Source organism: Maylandia zebra, linkage group LG3, assembly GCF_041146795.1.
Source record: "Maylandia zebra isolate NMK-2024a linkage group LG3, Mzebra_GT3a, whole genome shotgun sequence".
Lineage (NCBI taxonomy): Eukaryota > Metazoa > Chordata > Actinopteri > Cichliformes > Cichlidae > Maylandia > Maylandia zebra.
In genome coordinates this window covers 36,500,061-36,517,348 of record NC_135169.1, presented here as the reverse complement: position 1 = coordinate 36,517,348, position 17,288 = coordinate 36,500,061, and the positions used below count along the sequence as shown (strand labels likewise).

Genomic DNA, 17,288 nt, shown 5'->3' with positions numbered 1-17,288 from the left:
CTGAAAGGCTGTCTTTGATTAGTTAATCCCATTGAGCCAATAACCAGATCGCCTCTGCTACATCAAATATAGGCGTTTCTTTCTGATTGCAGATGCATGCACTTTGACACCAAATCTAACAGTTATCTGCAGATCTTCTGTCGGGGTTTTTAGACACTTTGTTTTTCTCACGCTGAATTTCCTGTGGTGGCCAGTGCTGTTTGAAATTTGCACCGCTTTTAGACGGTGAGTCTCAGAGTGACATTATTTGGTTCAACTGTCAGACTCGTCCACAACCACAACCAGTGGCAAAATGTAGTGACGGTGTAGGCGTAGGGCGGTTGCAGCTTCGATGGTAAAGCGGGTCATCTACCAAATGGAAAGTCCCCGGATCCTCCTGTCCATGTGTCAAAGCATCTTTGGCCAAGATACTGAACACTGTGTTGCCTCAGATGCATCCATCGGAGACTAAGTGTATGAATGTTAGAAGTGCTTAGGTATAGATAAGATCAATGTGTGTGTGACTGGGTGAATAATAATACTTTATTTTATATTTTGTATTAGTAGAAAATAGTAGTGAAAATAGAGTAGAAAGGTGCTATATACACCTAATATAAACAGTCCTGAGAACAAGGAATGGACTCCACTCGACCTGTGACAGCGTGCTGTGGTATCTGCACCGAGATGTTAGCAACAGATCCTTTAAATCCTCTCAGCTGCGAGGTGGAGCCTCCATTGATCAGATTTGTTTGTCCAGAACGACCAAAATAGACAGTCCTTTAAACAAGATGTTAGTTAACCTAATGTTTGCTTATGAAAAGTTCCTTAAAAATGATTTTAAAACTAGAACTCAGTCAAGGCGTAGATCCCTGGGTGGCTCGGTTGGGTACAATCACCTAAAACATGAAAGATCTGTGCTTTGAGACTGTGAGAGAATCTCTGGGAGGTTTGCATCAGGAAGGGCATCCAGCTTAAAAAGGATCTGTGAAAATCAAATACATTGATCTACCTCCACAACGACTAAAAGTTATAAAGTTAGCATCTTCTCCAGCTAATCATTCAGTGTGTACTTCAAGATAAAGCTGGTTACTCCTGGTTTTAGTAGCATGATCTGCAAATTTAGCCCAGTCTGTTTTTACCTTTGAAGCTGCCTGGAGCCACTGTCTGCAGTAACTGCGCTGCAAACTTCATGCAGTCGCTGAAGAATGTGCTGGGTGTGGTAGCGTTAGCTTAAATCCTTAGCATCCAGGACAAAAAAGGCTTTAAGTGCAGAGGCAGACTTTACCTGTGAAACTAAGCACACCGCATATGATGTACTTACTCCCAAACCCCCTTTTTGCGTGGCAGGAATTTAAAAGCCTAACAGGCGAGCTGCGGCTTGCTTACAAACAGCTGCCATTCAAGCGGTGAGATTTAAGGAGCAGGTACTTCCACGTGAATGTGAAACTCCACTGAATTGCAAAGTAGAAAAGCTGCTGAATGGATGGATGATTTCTCAATTCCTCAAATTCCTTAATTTAAGAAAGTACACACAATGAAAGGATTTGTTTTAATATCACAAATTCAATGGACACAAATTCATAATGCTGTCCTGAATTCATCCAACTAATACTGCAAACAGAAATATATTTTAGTATCCTCATAACAAAGAAAACAACTTTTACAACTCGGTCATTATCTGACTCGGTCATGTCTCAAAGATGACCCGGTGTCAGGAGCAGATGAAAGGAGGTCACAGCTCTGTGTCGTTGTTTGTTTACGCAGAGGGGAGAGGCGGCTGACTGGTCCACTAAATCACCTCCCTGCCAGCGGTGGTGACAAACTACCAAATGAAGTGAGAAAGTGAAGGCTCTGTCACAGATTAGGGCTGCCAAGAGTTTAAAAAGAAGACTGAGAAAACCTGGAGATGGACAGAAAACCAGCGACGAGTCTAGCTGATAAGAAAAATAATCCGGACGCCACAGATGTGCTCTGTGCTCATCTGCATTCAAACTTTGTAGCTTTCACTGCTTTATAAACTGCATTGTGAGGTAAGACTGTGAGTCATAAATCGATATAACAACACACATATAAATGCTCCAAACCTTAGAGGTCTGGACCCTGCAAGGAGTCACAACAGTAATATCACAGCTGGGTTAAAACATTTGCTCATCTGTACTGCAGTTCATTTTTTAAAATCTCCCCAGTTTTTCACAGTTTTCAGAGCTAAATGATACTATAATACCATAATAATGGTCTGAAATTAGACTTTACATCTAAGACAACTACCAAAACAAAAACAAAAGGTGGGGTTGCAAGCCCAGAGAAGAGCGCTGACTCTCCTTGTGCGATGCTGACCTCGTGTGGATCACACGCAGCACTGCGACCCAGTGGCTTGGCTCATATTAAAAGCAGCACTTAAAAGGCAGTGTGAGCGCTCCTTTCTGGGCCTCCTTAATTCTGTGACTCCTGCCTGGTAGCTCCAGCCTGCCTCAGCAGCAGTTCTCTAGCCAGATCCGGCCTACCGATCTTGGCCAAGTAGCGAGCGAGCAGAGAGGCCTTGGGTTGGTTCGGGACGGCGGGCAGCCCTCTCCTCCACATGGCCAGGATGGTGAAGGCACGGGAAGAGAGGCCGCCGCTCCCGGCTCGGGTCGTCACCAGCTGAGCGGTGCTGCGGCAGAGACGCAGGGAGAGCGCCAGCAGGGCCGTTTCCTCCTCTGAGAGCTCCTCGGACAGCCAGAGAAGAAGAGAGTCTGAGAGGGAACCTGGTTGGATGGGCAGGTGATGGATAAATGATGCATTTTTTAGTATCTGGAGCTGAGACAGCATTAAAGAGTGTGGCAAAGAGACAATGAATGGATCGTGGAGCAAGCAAGCAGAATTTCACCCACCTGTGTCCTCACAGAACTTCACCTGGGCTGTAATGGGCCGAGTAAGGTTTCTCACTTTCTAAAATGACATAAAACAGTAGCATTCTTTTATTTGAGTCTTTTACATGAAGCATAATGTTTCATTTTTGGGGGGTGAGGGGGTGAAGTCAGACCTTTACCTTGGGTAAAGTCAGAGACAGCTTACAGACGGGATCTCCCAGAAGCTTCGTGTCCTTCAGGACAGCTTTGTCATCCCGCCACTCCAGCTGACCTCTGGTGACCTTATAAAATATGGCTGTGCCCTTGTAGTGAGGAGAGCTGTAGTTTCCAAATAGGTCCACCTCAGTCAGATGCACTAAGAGGTGATTCTTCCTCTGGCTGTGGAAGGTGATGCGCTCATGCGTGGCTTCATTTTTGTTGGTTTGAGCAGCGGCTGCAGAAAAATAAATATGCACACATTTAAAAAGAGGCCTGATGCAATTATATGAAACTGCTTTACTAACTGAATTTGATGCTAACTGAATTTTCTAGGTTATGTTTGTAACATTTTCCTGTATTAAACTTGTTTACTGCCAGTTTGTGAACAGAGGGTAAAGTCACTTAAAACCTAGACCTTAGGGCTGACTTGTTGGACTCTGAAGTGCCTCTCCTTTGTTCCCTGACACATCTAGATAACAAGCAACTTCAACTCAGGCTAGCTTAGAAAAGGACCAAGCGGCCAACAAATGAGCTCCCAGTGCAACTCAGACTTCAAAACAAACCTCACATAAAAATAGAAACATATCTGAGTTCAGATGGGTTCAGATGATATTTTAAAAGCAACAGCGTTACCTTAGCTTGGGTCCTCACTATTTGCTATGTTAGGTAGCAAGTGATTTGTGTGAGTAGGTAAGCTAATGCTAGCCAACATTAGCCAGAAGAAAGACAGTTTTATCAAGCAAAGCCATGGAGCAAGTTAGGGCTGTGGTGTATAAAGACAGTATAATAGATGGTCTTAAAAGTTAAGTTCATTAAACTGCTGCTCCTGCTTTCAAAAGGATTCTCCGTGCTGTAGAAGTCTATCCCTCGGACTTGACTTCAGTCAGGTTATTTTACGTGATACTTACTAACAATGATTCCATTTTGCAAATTTTGGTTAAAATGGAGAGACGTTTATGGGAAAATGGCCTTTCAGCTCCACTGTACTATGACCTCATTAAACACTTTAATGAGACCGTGGCCTCAGTAACTAGTTTCAGGTGTTATTGAACAGAACATGATTTTAATTTTATAAAGTGAACCAAACTTTTCCTTTGGGGTTGTGTCAAGAAGGGCATCTGGCATAAACCTGCCAAGTCAAACATGGAGATGTTTGTGGCGACCCCCTCGTAGCATGACAGCAGCCAAAAGTAGATTTAAATATTCAATTTTATTCAATTTAATTCAAATTTATTTATATAGCGCCAAATCACAACAACAGTTGCCTCAAGGTGCTTTATATTGTAAGGTAGACCCTACAATAATACATACAGATAGAAACCCAACAATCATATCACCCCCTATGAGTAACCACTTTGGCGACAGTGGGAAGGAAAAACTTCCTTTTAACAGGAAGAAACCTCCTACAGAGCCAGACTCAGGGATGGGCGGGGCCATCTGTAGCGATCGGTTCGGATGAGAGAAAAAAGACAGGCTAAAAGACATGCTGTGGAAGAGAGACAGAGTTTAATAATAAGTGATGATTCCATGCATAGTGAGTGAAAAAATGACTGAAGAAGAAATACTCAATGCATCATGGGAATAGAGTTAAAAGCTAGGACGGAGTAGGGTATACTGGGGCGGGCCTATATCATGATTGACATTTACAAGATTCTACAGTATGAGCACGTAGCGTCGATAAGATCCACCTTTTGCTTGTCTCATCCAGTTTAAAATATCATATACACACAGCAAGTCCATCTTTTGTATACAGTCTACCATATATATAGATATACATTTTAACCATAGATTTTTAAAATGTTTTAAAGCCAGTAAGTAAACATGTGTTTAACATCGAGTAATCCATCTATCTCGTCCAGTTTCAACACACCAAGACGGCGTAAACACTCATCTGGAGGCTTCTAAACAGGCAGTATCCCCATCTTTTGTACTGTCTGCTGTATTGTACCGTGGGAAACAAAAGAGGAAACATAAGAGTGTTGTACTGTTGAAGCATTCAGCTGGCTGTACAAACATATCATTCATCCACTTTATTATGTGGTTACTGTCTTACGTGGTGACCAGGGGATGGAGGCTAAACCGGTTTAGACCTGGTGCTGCAGCAACTGTTTCACATTTCCCAGTATATCTTTCTTTTTTACTGCACTAGATGTGCAGTGCTCCAGCTAACCACGCAATAACAATAGCGTACAAGGATTTGCACTTTTAAATCGAGGCCTTTTTCAGTGTCACGCGCGTCCAGCCAAAGTAAACAGGCCTCTTTTAATAAGAACAATGACAACACAAGAGCGAGCAGCTGTGTTTGAGGCTCACGGAGCTAAAAGTTGAACATCGGGATTATTTTTCTAACAAATAAACAAAAAAAACCCCAAACAAACAAGTTAAGCATGTATGATGTTTAGAGTGTTCACTATGATAGATAAAGCTGATTATTTTTTCAGATTCACTGATAGAAACCATTGAATTAATTAATTAATTAAAATAAATGATGACCCAATCCTTGATGAAAAGCCAACATTAGACCCGTGAGAAGCATAAATGTATAAAAAGATGAAGATTCTCTTGTGTTTCTTTTGTCAGCTTATAATTATTTTCCTTAAACCACGTATGAAGCTTCTGTAGGAGAAGCCAGTGAGCCAGCTTCACACTTTACCTGTGCAGGTGATGTTGCCGGTGAAACGCAGGAGAAGCTGATCTGCCTCACGCATCGAGATCTCCGAGGAGGTCTCCACCGGGTCGCTGTAGCCCTGAGCTCGCAGCCTGTGCAGCTCCCAGCTGAGGTCTCTGCCGGGCACAACGGCCACCAGGAGGGCGCGAGGCTCGTCTCGGCTTCGCAGGAGGACGACGGTGACGGCGTGGCAGCAGACCGACTCCTCCAGCTCCTCGGCCAGGCAGGCGAGGTGACAAGGGCGCAGCGGGGAGAGGAGACGAAACACGAGCAGTCTGAGCGGAGAAGCAGACGGAGGACAAGTTAAGGAGTCTAGCTCTGGGGAAAGATTAGATTGCCGCTGAACAGGGAAAAGACTTTGTTATCGCAGGCGGGAATACAGATGTAATAGACTTAAGACAGAATGGAGAATTCATGAAAACCTACTGCACACATTTTTTTTCTCCCCTGAAGAAGCTGTTTTAGATAAGAAAGAAGAGAATTATAACTCGGGATGGAAATGAGAATCCAACGTTATCACAGCTGGGCCTATTCTTTTAAACAGGTGACTAGAGTAAGACTTAATTTTCTCCTTCTTTATAATGTCTTTAGGGGTTTCTTAACACTTTAGTCTTGCCATGCTGTTCATGTGCGTATGCTCTGACACGTTAAAGCCTGGAATCTAAAGCATGTAGCTGCACCCATCCCCCCTTTATCCATGCGGCCTTGCTTTAAGCCCCTTATGTAAAGTAAAAGCTTTCTGTAAGTCTGGTTTGTTGTAGCGTAGTGTAGCATTTATCTTTTGTTTTTATTTTATTTTTTAATGCTGGCACTTAAGACATGGACGTGATGTTGAGAATACATGAAAGGCACCGGTGAGGTACAGCAGAGCCGTGAGTGAGGAAATAATTTGTTTTCTCCTGTTTGAAGCAAAGGAAATGTTAATCGCTCTGGAAGTTAGTGCAACATAACCTCACTAAACCAAATTAACTCGAGGATTGTTGCTTACGTTCGCTGCCATGTGAGTAAAGCAAAATAAAGAAACATCTGGGTTGTTGAAAAAGAGAAAACATCTGGGAGAAAACGTCTTGTTGATGACAGAGGTCAGCAGGCAAGAACAAGACTGCTTTGAGTTGACAGGAAGGCAACAGCAACATCAAATAACCACCCATTACAACCAAGGTGTGCAGAAGGGCATCTCTGAATGTGCTGCACAAAAATGCCATTATATAATATAAATGTATTTCTGCTGCAGGGGTCCCACAGCTGCAAAGTTTTTCCTGCACAGCTGCACAATTTAAGCCTCATCCTGTGTCTCTTACTGTCACTGTGTGGTCAGGGGGACTGTTTTCTACGCCATCTACATGGTTGGGGGACTCCTGATTGCAGCCACTGTTGACTTGGCTGTGAGGACAGCTCATAACCCCGACAACCTGCTGCGCCTGTCACACACTCTCATCAACCTCGTAGGCAACAGGTCTCAAAAATATGTTGTAAGAAAGTCCTTTAAGTCCAGTTCTAATAAGAATCTGCATGCATAGCTACTCTAGTAGAGTCCAAGAGAGCTTTAAACACCACTGATCCCATTTTTAGTTAAATGTACTGCCAAATCAAACACACTTTTACTCTATTCTAATTATGTGCTCCTTCATATCTTGCAGGTTACGTCTTTGGTAAAACAAAAACTGAAACATCTGCACTTCACTGAGAGGTTCGGGAAAAACTGTTCCTCAGTTTGTGCTGCTTACATATACATAATTGGGACAAATGTACATGTTTTTTAATAGACTTCCACATGTTTCCAGTCTCAGCAGTCTCCTTGACGTGACAAGACTGAGCGAAATTGACTATTTTAAGGTTTTACAGGGAGATCTCGGTTCCCCTGACAATCCAACAAACCTGGAGTCAAAGCCTGCCAACTGGATCTAAAAAAAAAAGGTACAAAACGACATGTTTCATGTTTTAGATTTCCTTAAAGACGGCACTGCCTTATTTCTTTTTGCAGTCATTTTCAAATGTCATTTGTTTTGTTCACAGTTTAATATCCCACGTTTGGACGTGTCTACGCTTTTGACTAATACGAAAAGTTTCACTTCAGGTAGCTCTAGCGTGTGAACTCTTCTGCATTCAGGTGCAGGATTTATTACATCTTCCTGTGTTGTTCGAAGCGCCAGCGAATTCTGAAACTGCACATTAGAGCCAACGACATCAGGCTGAAAGTGTTCAGGCCTTCGAATAAACTACAGTGGCTTGTTGAGTTTGGCAGAAAGGCACATGCAAGGGGAGATATAGTAAGAAATGATCACCGTTTACTTGAAATCTTGTTGGAGAATGCTGTTAGGAGCCTGCTTTTGAACACAGTATTATCTTTTTCAGGTATTTATTTTGCTGGATGGACAAACAGGACAAATCGGCCTTGGCTTTGAAAGAAACGATGCTGCAAATGAGCGCCGCCCGACAAGTTTCGCTCTGTGGGTATCTGCTCTGTCCGTGGCTCTGCTTTGGATGCTCCTGCCTCACATTGCTCTTTGTGCAGTGATGTGGTTCGGCTGGAGAGTACGACAACGCATCAGCTGAGTCAGCCGCTGTCACAGAGATGCTAATCTACCGTAACTCTTAACGAATAGGCTCAAACTTCTTCGTGCAACCTCAAATCGTTGCTTATCCCTCCAACATGACCGAAAACCATCTTACATTTGGTTTTACCTCCACACAGGTGGCTTCAGAGCTTAAAGTGCATTTCTAATAATTACCAGCACACTGTCTCCTCTCTGCTTCATATCAAATAATAATCACTGCTTATTCTGCAGATCCCATTCATCATTTTATTGTTCCCAACAACTCAAACACCTCTCTACTGGCTTAAAAAAAAAACCCCAATATGTATATATATTAAACGTGTGCAATGTAGACTGTACACAGAAGATGGACAATGGTTGATGTCATGACTACTGAAACTGCACACTCATTGGCTACTGACTTGCCAATCACAAATCATCAGCCAATGAGCCTATTCTAGATAATCCTCCTTTCTGACACTAAATAACTCAAACACAACAGAATTGACGTTTTAGTCAAAACCAGTGGCTGATCTCATAAACTCAACAGGAAAATGTGGACATGGGTACAGACAGGAAGCTCACAGACTTGTGGTTTTTCATTTGACATCATGTGAACATTGTTCAGCAGCTGTCTGCCAAAACCTCAATAGGACTGGAAGCCTTTATGCAGTCATCAGCGTCATGCCTTGGTGCCAATTAAAGCCAGTTCAGAGTTAAGACACTCACTCATTGGCTTCATTTTCCAGTCCCAGGAGGAGCATCCATCTGTTTTATGTGTAGTCGATGGCAGACATGTTTTTATTTACCTCCTTGCTGTCCTGCACTACAATTGACTTTGTTGTCTTTTTAAATAAAGTTAAACTGCCTATTTCCATTTGGAGGTGTGATTATTGTAAGAGGAGAAAACGTGGTGGTACAAACCTGTCAAAGTTCTCCATCAGGTCAAAGCACACCAGTCCTTTCTGCAGGCTCCTGACGGTGACTTTATCCATGACACTCCACTGTTTGTCCCTTGAGCCCAGAACAACCAGCGACTCATTGGACATTTCCTTGGATTTCACAGAGGTGTCCATGAATCTGGCATAGAAACAAAACCTTTTAAGATCCCTATTTATATGATGCTGTGACACATATATAATATATTTTAGTTCAAGGACATCTGTGTCACCTCAGTCTGTGGGAAGGTGAATGATCCCATGGGGGAGAATCCCTGACAGGTTGACTTTGTTGGTCTTGTTGGTTCTCTGTTTGTCCCCTTGTTGCTTTCTTTTTTGCAGGATTTGGGGGACATGGAAGTGTGACTGTGAGGGGTCTTCTCAGGGGCCTCGAGGTTGGGTGGGTGAGGTAGAGCAGCGGGCTGGTAGACACCACCGAATGATAGGCATAATTTCTGGACTTGACAGAAGCCAGGAGCACGGCGTCTAGCGGCTGGATCTGAAGCAAACAAGGAAACAGCTGTTCTGCTTGATTTAGGCAGCAGTTTAGACAAAAGCCGTTTGATATGAGAATTTGTCTATTTTTTCTGTTGTTCTATCAAAAGAGAGCTGTGCAGAGACGGAGGTGGTGGATTTGACGTAAGATCAAGGAACAAACTGCTCGTACACCAGTGTTTGGTCTCAGGAGTCAATTGAGAAATCGGCCACAGCTGTTTGTGCCTCACAGCAAACATCTGTGAAACCTGCAAATCAGAAGCAAGCTTTCTGTTACTTCATCATTTCTCCTCTCTATTTTCATCCGAGTTTTGGAATCATTTCAAAGGCTTCGTCCCAAGGAGCCCTTCCTATCTCTCAATGCCAACCAGACCTCACTTCTGCAACTCTTTTCTTTACTTCTACTGAAAGTAAAGTAGGAGAAAAGGGGGTAATGATCAGGGTATTGTCATACCGTGGTTTGCGCTATTACAGGTGCAGTAAAGGATCCTGGGAGGTAGTTCAGACAAATTCGGGGGTCCATGGGGAGTTTTAGTGACAACCCCTTCCTGGGAATGGTGTAGTTTTCTAGTTTTAAACAGGAAACCACTGCAAAAAGACCCACAGAGTACACCTTCACCTCTGCAAATGAGCCCTAACAAAGAGAGAAAGAAACCACGGCAAAACATTTGAACAATCTTTCACCAATACAGAAGTCATACAGAAGTTAGTTCTGCTAAATGTGGTACTCTAACCTATTGAAACATTCAGTGTACTTACTGTAGTTTTTCATGCAAAAAAAACTCTACTCAGTGTTTCTATGTTTTTTAGGTTAAGAATAAGTACAATTACAGGAGTTGCAATTGTTACTTTTTTGCACTCATGTAAGATACAGCCACCGTCTTTCATTTCAAAGATTTTACATATTGAGTTATAATACAACAAAAACTTGGCAAGTCTTAAAATGATGTAATTATAACCACAGATAAACAAGAGCATGACTTATTATACCACATCATTATTTATTTAACAAAATCTAAGCCAAATATGATAAACAGTGCATGAAAAACTACAGTAAGTACACTGAATGTTTCAATAGCTTAGAGTACCACATTTAGCAGAACTAACTTCTGTATGACTTTATTAGTCTCTCACATCGCTATGGAGCAATTTTCGCCTACTCTTCTTTCAAACCTCGCTTCAGTTCATTGTGGTTTGTGGGCAGGTTTATTTGCGTACAGCTCTCACCACAGCATTTAAGTCAGGTTGAGATCTGGTCTTTAACTAGGTCATTGCAGTAGCTTTATTCTTTTCTTTTTCAGCCATTCTGTTGTAGATTCGCTGCTTTTCTTGGCATCACTGTCCTGTTGCAGGACCCAGTTTCAGCCAAGCTTCAGCTGTCAGACAGACAGCCCTACATTTGACTCTAGAGTACTTTGGTATACAGAGGGGTTCATGCTTTACTCAATAAGTGCATGTTGTCGAGGTCCTGTGGCTGCAAAACAAACCTAAGTCATCACCCCTCCACCACCGTGCTCCACCATTGGTATGAGGTGTTTATGCAGATATGCTGTGTTTGGTTGTCTCCAAATGTGTTGCTGTGCTTTAAAAACAAACATCTGTACCAGAGTTCTTGTGGTTTATTCAGATACAACTTTGCAAACCTAAGTTGTGCTGACATGTTCTTTAAAACAACAGTTCAGTTTTTTTATTTTAACTCATGTAATTGTATTTATTCTTAACCAAAGATATACAGAAACACTGGGAATATGTTTATCTAATTAAAATGTAACAGTTTTGATTTGGGTTAAAACGCCCCAAAAATAGTAAACGGTGTACCACAAGGCTCTATGTTAGAGCCTCTTCTGTTTTCAGTTGTTCCATACTTTGTTCTTTATATACATGCAGCATGAACCTTTTATAGAAGACTTTTCTTCTAACTAAGAATTTATTTATAACTAAGAAGAAAAAGGTTCAGTATACAGCTCCAGCTTATATTAAGCTTCCAGTAAAATAACATAAAATAAGCATTACGCAGGAGAAAATTATGTTATTTGATCAATATTTGAACAAATATTTGTAAGTAAGGGAAAACCTTACTTTCTGTCCTCCATACATGCCCTCTGTTGTTATGGGAGCGATGTAGCTGACCCTCTTGTCCTCGTCTATTATCTTCACAGCGACATCTCTGTAGCTGCTGCGATGGCGTGCTTGGAAAGGCACAACCACAGTAAGAGGGAAATTAAAGACTGCTCCATGTTCAACTTTGACCCGGATCACTCTGCTAAGCAACTCCTCTGAGCCAGTCACCATCAGGCAGCTCAGGGCATCAGCCACTTCACACCTCAGGACTTTAGCTGCACCTGCAGGCGCTCTGATAAAGCACGCGTCCGGTACATCAGAATGGCTGCCCTCCAGCTGAGCAGTGAGCCTAAATGATGTTTTTAAAAACACATAAATGCATATTTTTAGAAAACGATTCATGATTGAAATAAAGTTTGACTGTTTGTTTCTTCCTTTTATTTTTATTTATTTATATTTTTTGCATGCTTGCATTTGCTCTTAATGCTTTTAAGTAGAAATATTATTATCTTGATTTTTTTTTTCAAGTGCAAACATATTAAGACTTGCTGAAATGCCGGAGCATGCACTTTCCATATCAGCTCTCTCCAGACTTAGCCTCTCCCTCGGATCTTAATGTTCCTGATTTTTTTGGCTTTTAGATGTATGTGTGCAGTGGCCTGACAGTGAACTGTGCGAAACAGCTGGCTGTGTTGGAGGCCAGGAGGTCAAAAATGTGTGCGACTTGTGATAAAGCACTGCAGAGAGTTTGTCCTGTATCAGTGAGCAGGAGAAATGAGTGGAAGGAAATCATGTCCAGACTCGCAATCATCCCAACGGAGGGCACAGAACAAAATACTCAACATCTTTTTGTTTTCATTTTTGTTTTAGGCGTGTGGATTACTGATGTTACCAGTATGTTGTCAGCAAGTGGAAGAAAATATTGACTACTTTCTTTGTTTACAACAAACGTAAAATGATGTGCTACCTCACGAACCGTGTGTAAACTGACACGGAAGAAGTTTCGATTTCATTATGCTTGAATAGCCTCATCAAAAAAACACAAAACTGACTGCGAACATCATAGAGCTTTAAGCAAAAGACCACAAACATGCAAGATGTTGCATATTACACTGACAGGAAGTGTGGGTTAAACATAAATACTTATGTGTTAAGAGTTTAAGTACGGTGAGCTGCGATGATTTAGTCAGCTTACCCTACAGTAATCCATTTTCTTTTTCTCTTTGCGCTCTCATCTTCCTTTTCAGTCTCCTCTAGTAACTCAGTCTCAGAGTTAACAGATTCCTCCAGAACGTCTCTTGCTTGACCTTTGACATGTGATTCTGCCCCGTTGTCACAATTAGAACCACTGAATGAGTCCAGTGTTTGTTCAGTGTCTGCCGATGTCTCTGTACGCCTTCGATCAGCTCCGTCCTCAATCACCCGTTCGTGACCTGAGTCAGACTCGAGCCGATCGGGGGAGTTTAGGTGATTCTTAACGTCTTCAGGTTGCGCCGAAGTGTCTGTGTCTCTGTATTCTCGACGCGCTTCACCCGCGATCGAGGTCTTATCTACAGATAACTGCTGAATCGCTGCATCCAGTTTGATAATGATGGAGCTTATTTTGTCGATGATCTTCTCTACGTCCTCTCCAACACTCAGAAAAATGTCACTGACGGAGCCCGAACAGGGCCTGCATCCTGTATCCTCTGAAAAAAAAAGTAAACTTTTACTTGAGTTTTTAAATTAGTTACACTTTGTTACACACCCATCACTGAAAGCCTGCATGTTTTTATGTCATTTCTTTAAATAGTCGTCGGGAATAGTTCTCCAGACTTCCTGAAGGACATTCAAAGCTCTTCTTTGGATGTTTCTGCCTTTTTTTCTATTCTCTGTGTAGATGATCCCGCACACTTCAATATTGTTATCCATGACTGATAATGCTCCACTGTGTGTTTTTCCATCCAGGTATATTTTTTTCAGCATTGGCAGTGTGTTTGGGATCATTGTCATACTGAAAAATGAACCTGCTGCCAATCAGATGCTTTCCAGATTGTGTTACATGGTGGATAAAAATCTGATGGGACTTTTAAAATCAAATTATGTGTTGCTGCAACAATCTACTAGTAACAAAGTGCCTAAAGATTGAAAGTTTTTCTGTTATGTGTAGACACAACGCTATCTTTGTACTTGAATGGTTCATAGGTTCGTTCTTTCCTCTAAAAATGGTCAGGTACAAGGACTGGACTGAAAAATAGTATAGAAAAGGACCCAGAGTCCAAATAGACACTTTGAAAGAACCTTCAGAGACCCTGGAGAGCTTGAGGGGGATATGAAGGTGGAGGTGTGCAACTTTGAGAGTGAAATTTAATAAATGAAAATAAATACATTGTTACTTCTGAGGCTCTGAGAATTCCACAATTTAATTTCGTTTTCTATTTGAAGTTTATTTTGTCGTCAGAGATGAGAAGTAACTTTTTTATTTTCTGGCATCTGTACTTTTACTCCCTACGTGTTTAAACAAATGTCTGTACTTTCTCCTCTTACGCTTTCAAAGCAGACTCATTACTTTTGGTTTATCTATAAGTTCGTCTATAGGGTTTATTTCAGGGGTTAAAGTGGGCGGGAAGGACTGAATGTATCCGTTAGTCGTGGTTGTGGTACTTCAGCATTTAGCTAGTGCTACAGAAAAGGAGGAAGCATGAAGAGAGTGTTATTTTAAGTGGCAGGCCATTTCAAATACATTTTTTCTATCAGCTCAACAAACTTCAGGAAACACACAAACTGTTTGTGTGCAGGTTGTCGTACACTGCTTCTGCGAGCTAAAGCTCCAGCTGCTGTATTTTGCAGGGGGATAAAAGAGTGAGAGCTAACTTCACAGAGATGGAGGAAGATAAAAAAGACAGGACAGGAGAAGACGAAGAGAGAGTAGATTTAAAGGTAAGGACAGCTCAGTGGTGTTTGATAAACTCCAGATGTATGATGTCATAATTTGAATTGAATCTGTATATGATGTTTTGATAAATGATGCATTTTTTTTTTGTCGTGAAATATCCTAAAAAACAAACAAACTTTTTGATACTCAAAGGTTGCATGAAAATACTGAGCAGCTCAGGATAAACAGGTTAGCTTGCATCAATGTGGTGAATTCCCATTGTGTTGAACTGGTGCACAGTGGCTGTGGTGGTCATAGTCAGATTTAGGTTATATCAAGTGTTGCAGAGATGAATTTGCATTTACGCAGATGATGCTTAGATTCATTCAGTGAATTCCAACTTTATACCAACTGCATATAAAGTATAGAGAGTATAGTATCAGTGATATGGGACAGCTGTGAAGCAAGCAGCAGGTCAGCTGATCACACTAAGAAAATCTACTGAAGTTCATATTAGAAAGTATTGTGAGTTGTGATTCTTTTCCCTATGCTGAGCCACTACACAGATTTAGTGCTCCTCCACCTGCTAAATCGCACTTTCACCCCTGACTGTTCTCAGTGTACTGTTTAGCAATGGAGGCAAAGTCTCCCTCTACAATGTTGGCAACAGAAAATAGTTATTTGTTTAAATTTTCTGTCACTGATTGTGTCCTAGATAACAGATTCAAGCTGAGTACATTCATTAAAACTACAGATCGGGATAATGTTTGTATTCTTGTACACTAATATTATTTTATTATTATATTAACACAGACAAGGTTTAGTTACCTCTGTACAAGAATGGTTAGAATCGTCCTCCAATGAGCTACTTTTACTTTCTTACTTTGAGTACATTTCTGAGCCTGTACTTTTTTACTTTTGCTTGAGTAATGACGTTGAATCAGTACTTCAGCATTTACTGGAGTATTTTTAAACACAGGTATCTGTACTTCTACTTAAGTAAAGAACATCTGTACTTTTGCCACCTCTGCCTGTCGTAGATGGATGCTGCTGAGCTCCACCCCCTGGTGGAGAGCTGCTGAGCGTGGAGGAACATCGTCTGAGGGCTTGTTTCCATGCTCTGAGTCTGCATGAATGAAAAACACTGACTTCCCTCAGCACTCCCAGAGCTCTCTTTTTGCAGTCTCCCTCCTGCTGCTCTTTACTCCTTCGTCTTCTTTCATCCTCCCTCTCATCTTCTCCTTCTTCCATCCTCCCACCCATTGCTGTATCGAGATGATCACCGCAGCATTGGACACCTTCAAGCTCCTGAACAGTTTCAGCCAATGCAATGAGGAGTCTGTCCTCGCTTGTGCAGTCAGGAGGCTTTTGTCCTTCCATGAGTTTGTCTGCATGCAGATTCGTATCCACGCTGGACTGCAAAATGCAAAAAAGCTGAGAGTCAGAAGTATCTGCTCAGGCTTTTCTTCGGGCCTTTTACTTTTTCAGTCCATCTTGCATTTGGCAAAATCTTTTCCCTGCTTTTACACAATTCAGCTGATAAGCGTCAAATACTGATTAAAAGAGGATTTCAGTTCTTGTGTACCTCCTTTTATGTTCGAAGCCGAAGCCCTGCTGGGTTGCTGTGTCCTTGGCAGTGAGCATTACTGCGTCCGGCTATCCCAGTTTACAGGCGCCAAGGCTGCATTTATCTGGCTGCCAGCAGTAAAACATGTTGCCAAGGCGACCCCTGGAGGCGTGGAAGGGAGAGACAAAAGAGGAGATTCACAGGAAGGCAGAGAGCTCTGTGCATCCCACGTCTGACGGTCTCCTGTCACTCATTTCACTGCTTGCATATCCGGCCAGTTAAAAAACGTCACACGGAGCCGGGAATCATTCAAAAGCACAGCAGGAAGTTACTGGAGTTCTCCCCTGTTGGTTTGAATGCATTCACATTCATAAATCATTTGTTTTCCTAACGCCACAAGCGTTGCTACAAATGCATTAGAATGTTGGGCAGCACCTAAACTATTTACAGGAGAAAAAGGTGGAGACAAACACAACCACAGAGTCGTTTTGTGGGTTTCCTGTGTGGGACTTACGATGTTACTTTGACATCAGTATTAAAACAAGTTTCTTGATCCTTATTTGGAATTAAAAGAATACTCAGCATCACTGTAAGAATGGGTTGGCATTCAATTCTAATCATGTTAACATAAAATAAACGAGTCCTATCAAAGTCCTTTGATCTTGTACTGCTATAATGTTCAATGGCATTGCACTCAGCATGCATTCAGTCCTAATCTAACAAAAGAAATCACGGGATATATCCTGGACAGGAGCTGGGAATCACCTCTTAACCTAACATTCCAAGTCTTAGGAAGGTGGTGGCAACGTGAAAGCATTTAAAATTTTCACGTCATTCTATAATAGATGTTACTAATAATAAATGACTATTATTCATCGTGTTGTTTAGAGCTGTGCCTTACCTGTTGCCGGGTCAGGCGTCCTCAGAGGCAGGTCGCAGTAATGTAGCACTGTGTCGCCATCATGTGGCCGATGCCACAAACTGCACGCATTTCCCTCCTATTAAGATCTTCATTACTTTAAATAAATAAATAAAAAGCCCAGAATTTATAAAAAACAAAGGAAAACATGAAAATGAAAATTATCTGAAAATTGTAAAAAAAAAAAAAAAAAAAAAAAAAAGTAAAAGTGAAAGTAAATACA

The 17,288-nt window shown here is 41.7% G+C and overlaps 1 protein-coding gene and 1 long non-coding RNA gene across 6 annotated transcripts; one reads left to right on the top strand and one right to left on the bottom strand.

Annotated features, from left to right (window-relative positions):
* Positions 1-1,575: 1,575 nt before the first annotated feature.
* dthd1 (death domain containing 1) lies at positions 1,576-16,293 on the bottom strand. Of its 2 annotated transcripts, none has more exons than XM_076881780.1 (11): positions 16,165-16,293; positions 15,596-15,995; positions 12,921-13,413; positions 11,744-12,074; positions 10,119-10,298; positions 9,403-9,668; positions 9,156-9,311; positions 5,680-5,969; positions 3,008-3,261; positions 2,850-2,907; positions 1,576-2,723 (listed from the first exon to the last, which is right to left on the bottom strand). In XM_076881780.1, the coding sequence occupies exons 2-11, from the start codon at positions 15,957-15,959 to the stop codon at positions 2,413-2,415; spliced, it is 2,703 nt and encodes a 900-aa protein (XP_076737895.1). In that variant the 5' UTR covers positions 15,960-15,995; positions 16,165-16,293; the 3' UTR covers positions 1,576-2,412. The 2 variants fall into 2 exon arrangements, with proteins under 2 accessions (XP_076737895.1, XP_076737896.1); XM_076881781.1 differs by having other exon boundaries at positions 15,605-15,995.
* LOC106675142 (uncharacterized) lies at positions 5,955-9,094 on the top strand. Of its 4 annotated transcripts, none has more exons than XR_013096902.1 (6): positions 5,955-6,238; positions 7,013-7,166; positions 7,335-7,384; positions 7,479-7,611; positions 7,805-7,964; positions 8,050-9,094. It is a non-coding gene; the product is annotated as an uncharacterized LOC106675142 (long non-coding RNA). The 4 variants fall into 4 exon arrangements; XR_013096903.1 differs by having other exon boundaries at positions 7,461-7,611; XR_013096901.1 differs by having other exon boundaries at positions 7,335-7,611.
* Positions 16,294-17,288: the final 995 nt, after the last annotated feature.

Excerpts from the sequence above, each read along its gene's own strand:
- dthd1 (XM_076881780.1), bottom strand. The coding sequence starts at position 15,959 with ATGGAAGGACAAAAGCCTCCTGACTGCACAAGCGAGGACAGACTCCTC. Across the intron at positions 9,312-9,402 it reads TCACCTTCCCACAGACTGAG|ATTCATGGACACCTCTGTGA; the intron begins GTGACACAGATG and ends TTTCTATGCCAG. Across the intron at positions 2,908-3,007 it reads TGTCTCTGACTTTACCCAAG|AAAGTGAGAAACCTTACTCG; the intron begins GTAAAGGTCTGA and ends ATGTCATTTTAG.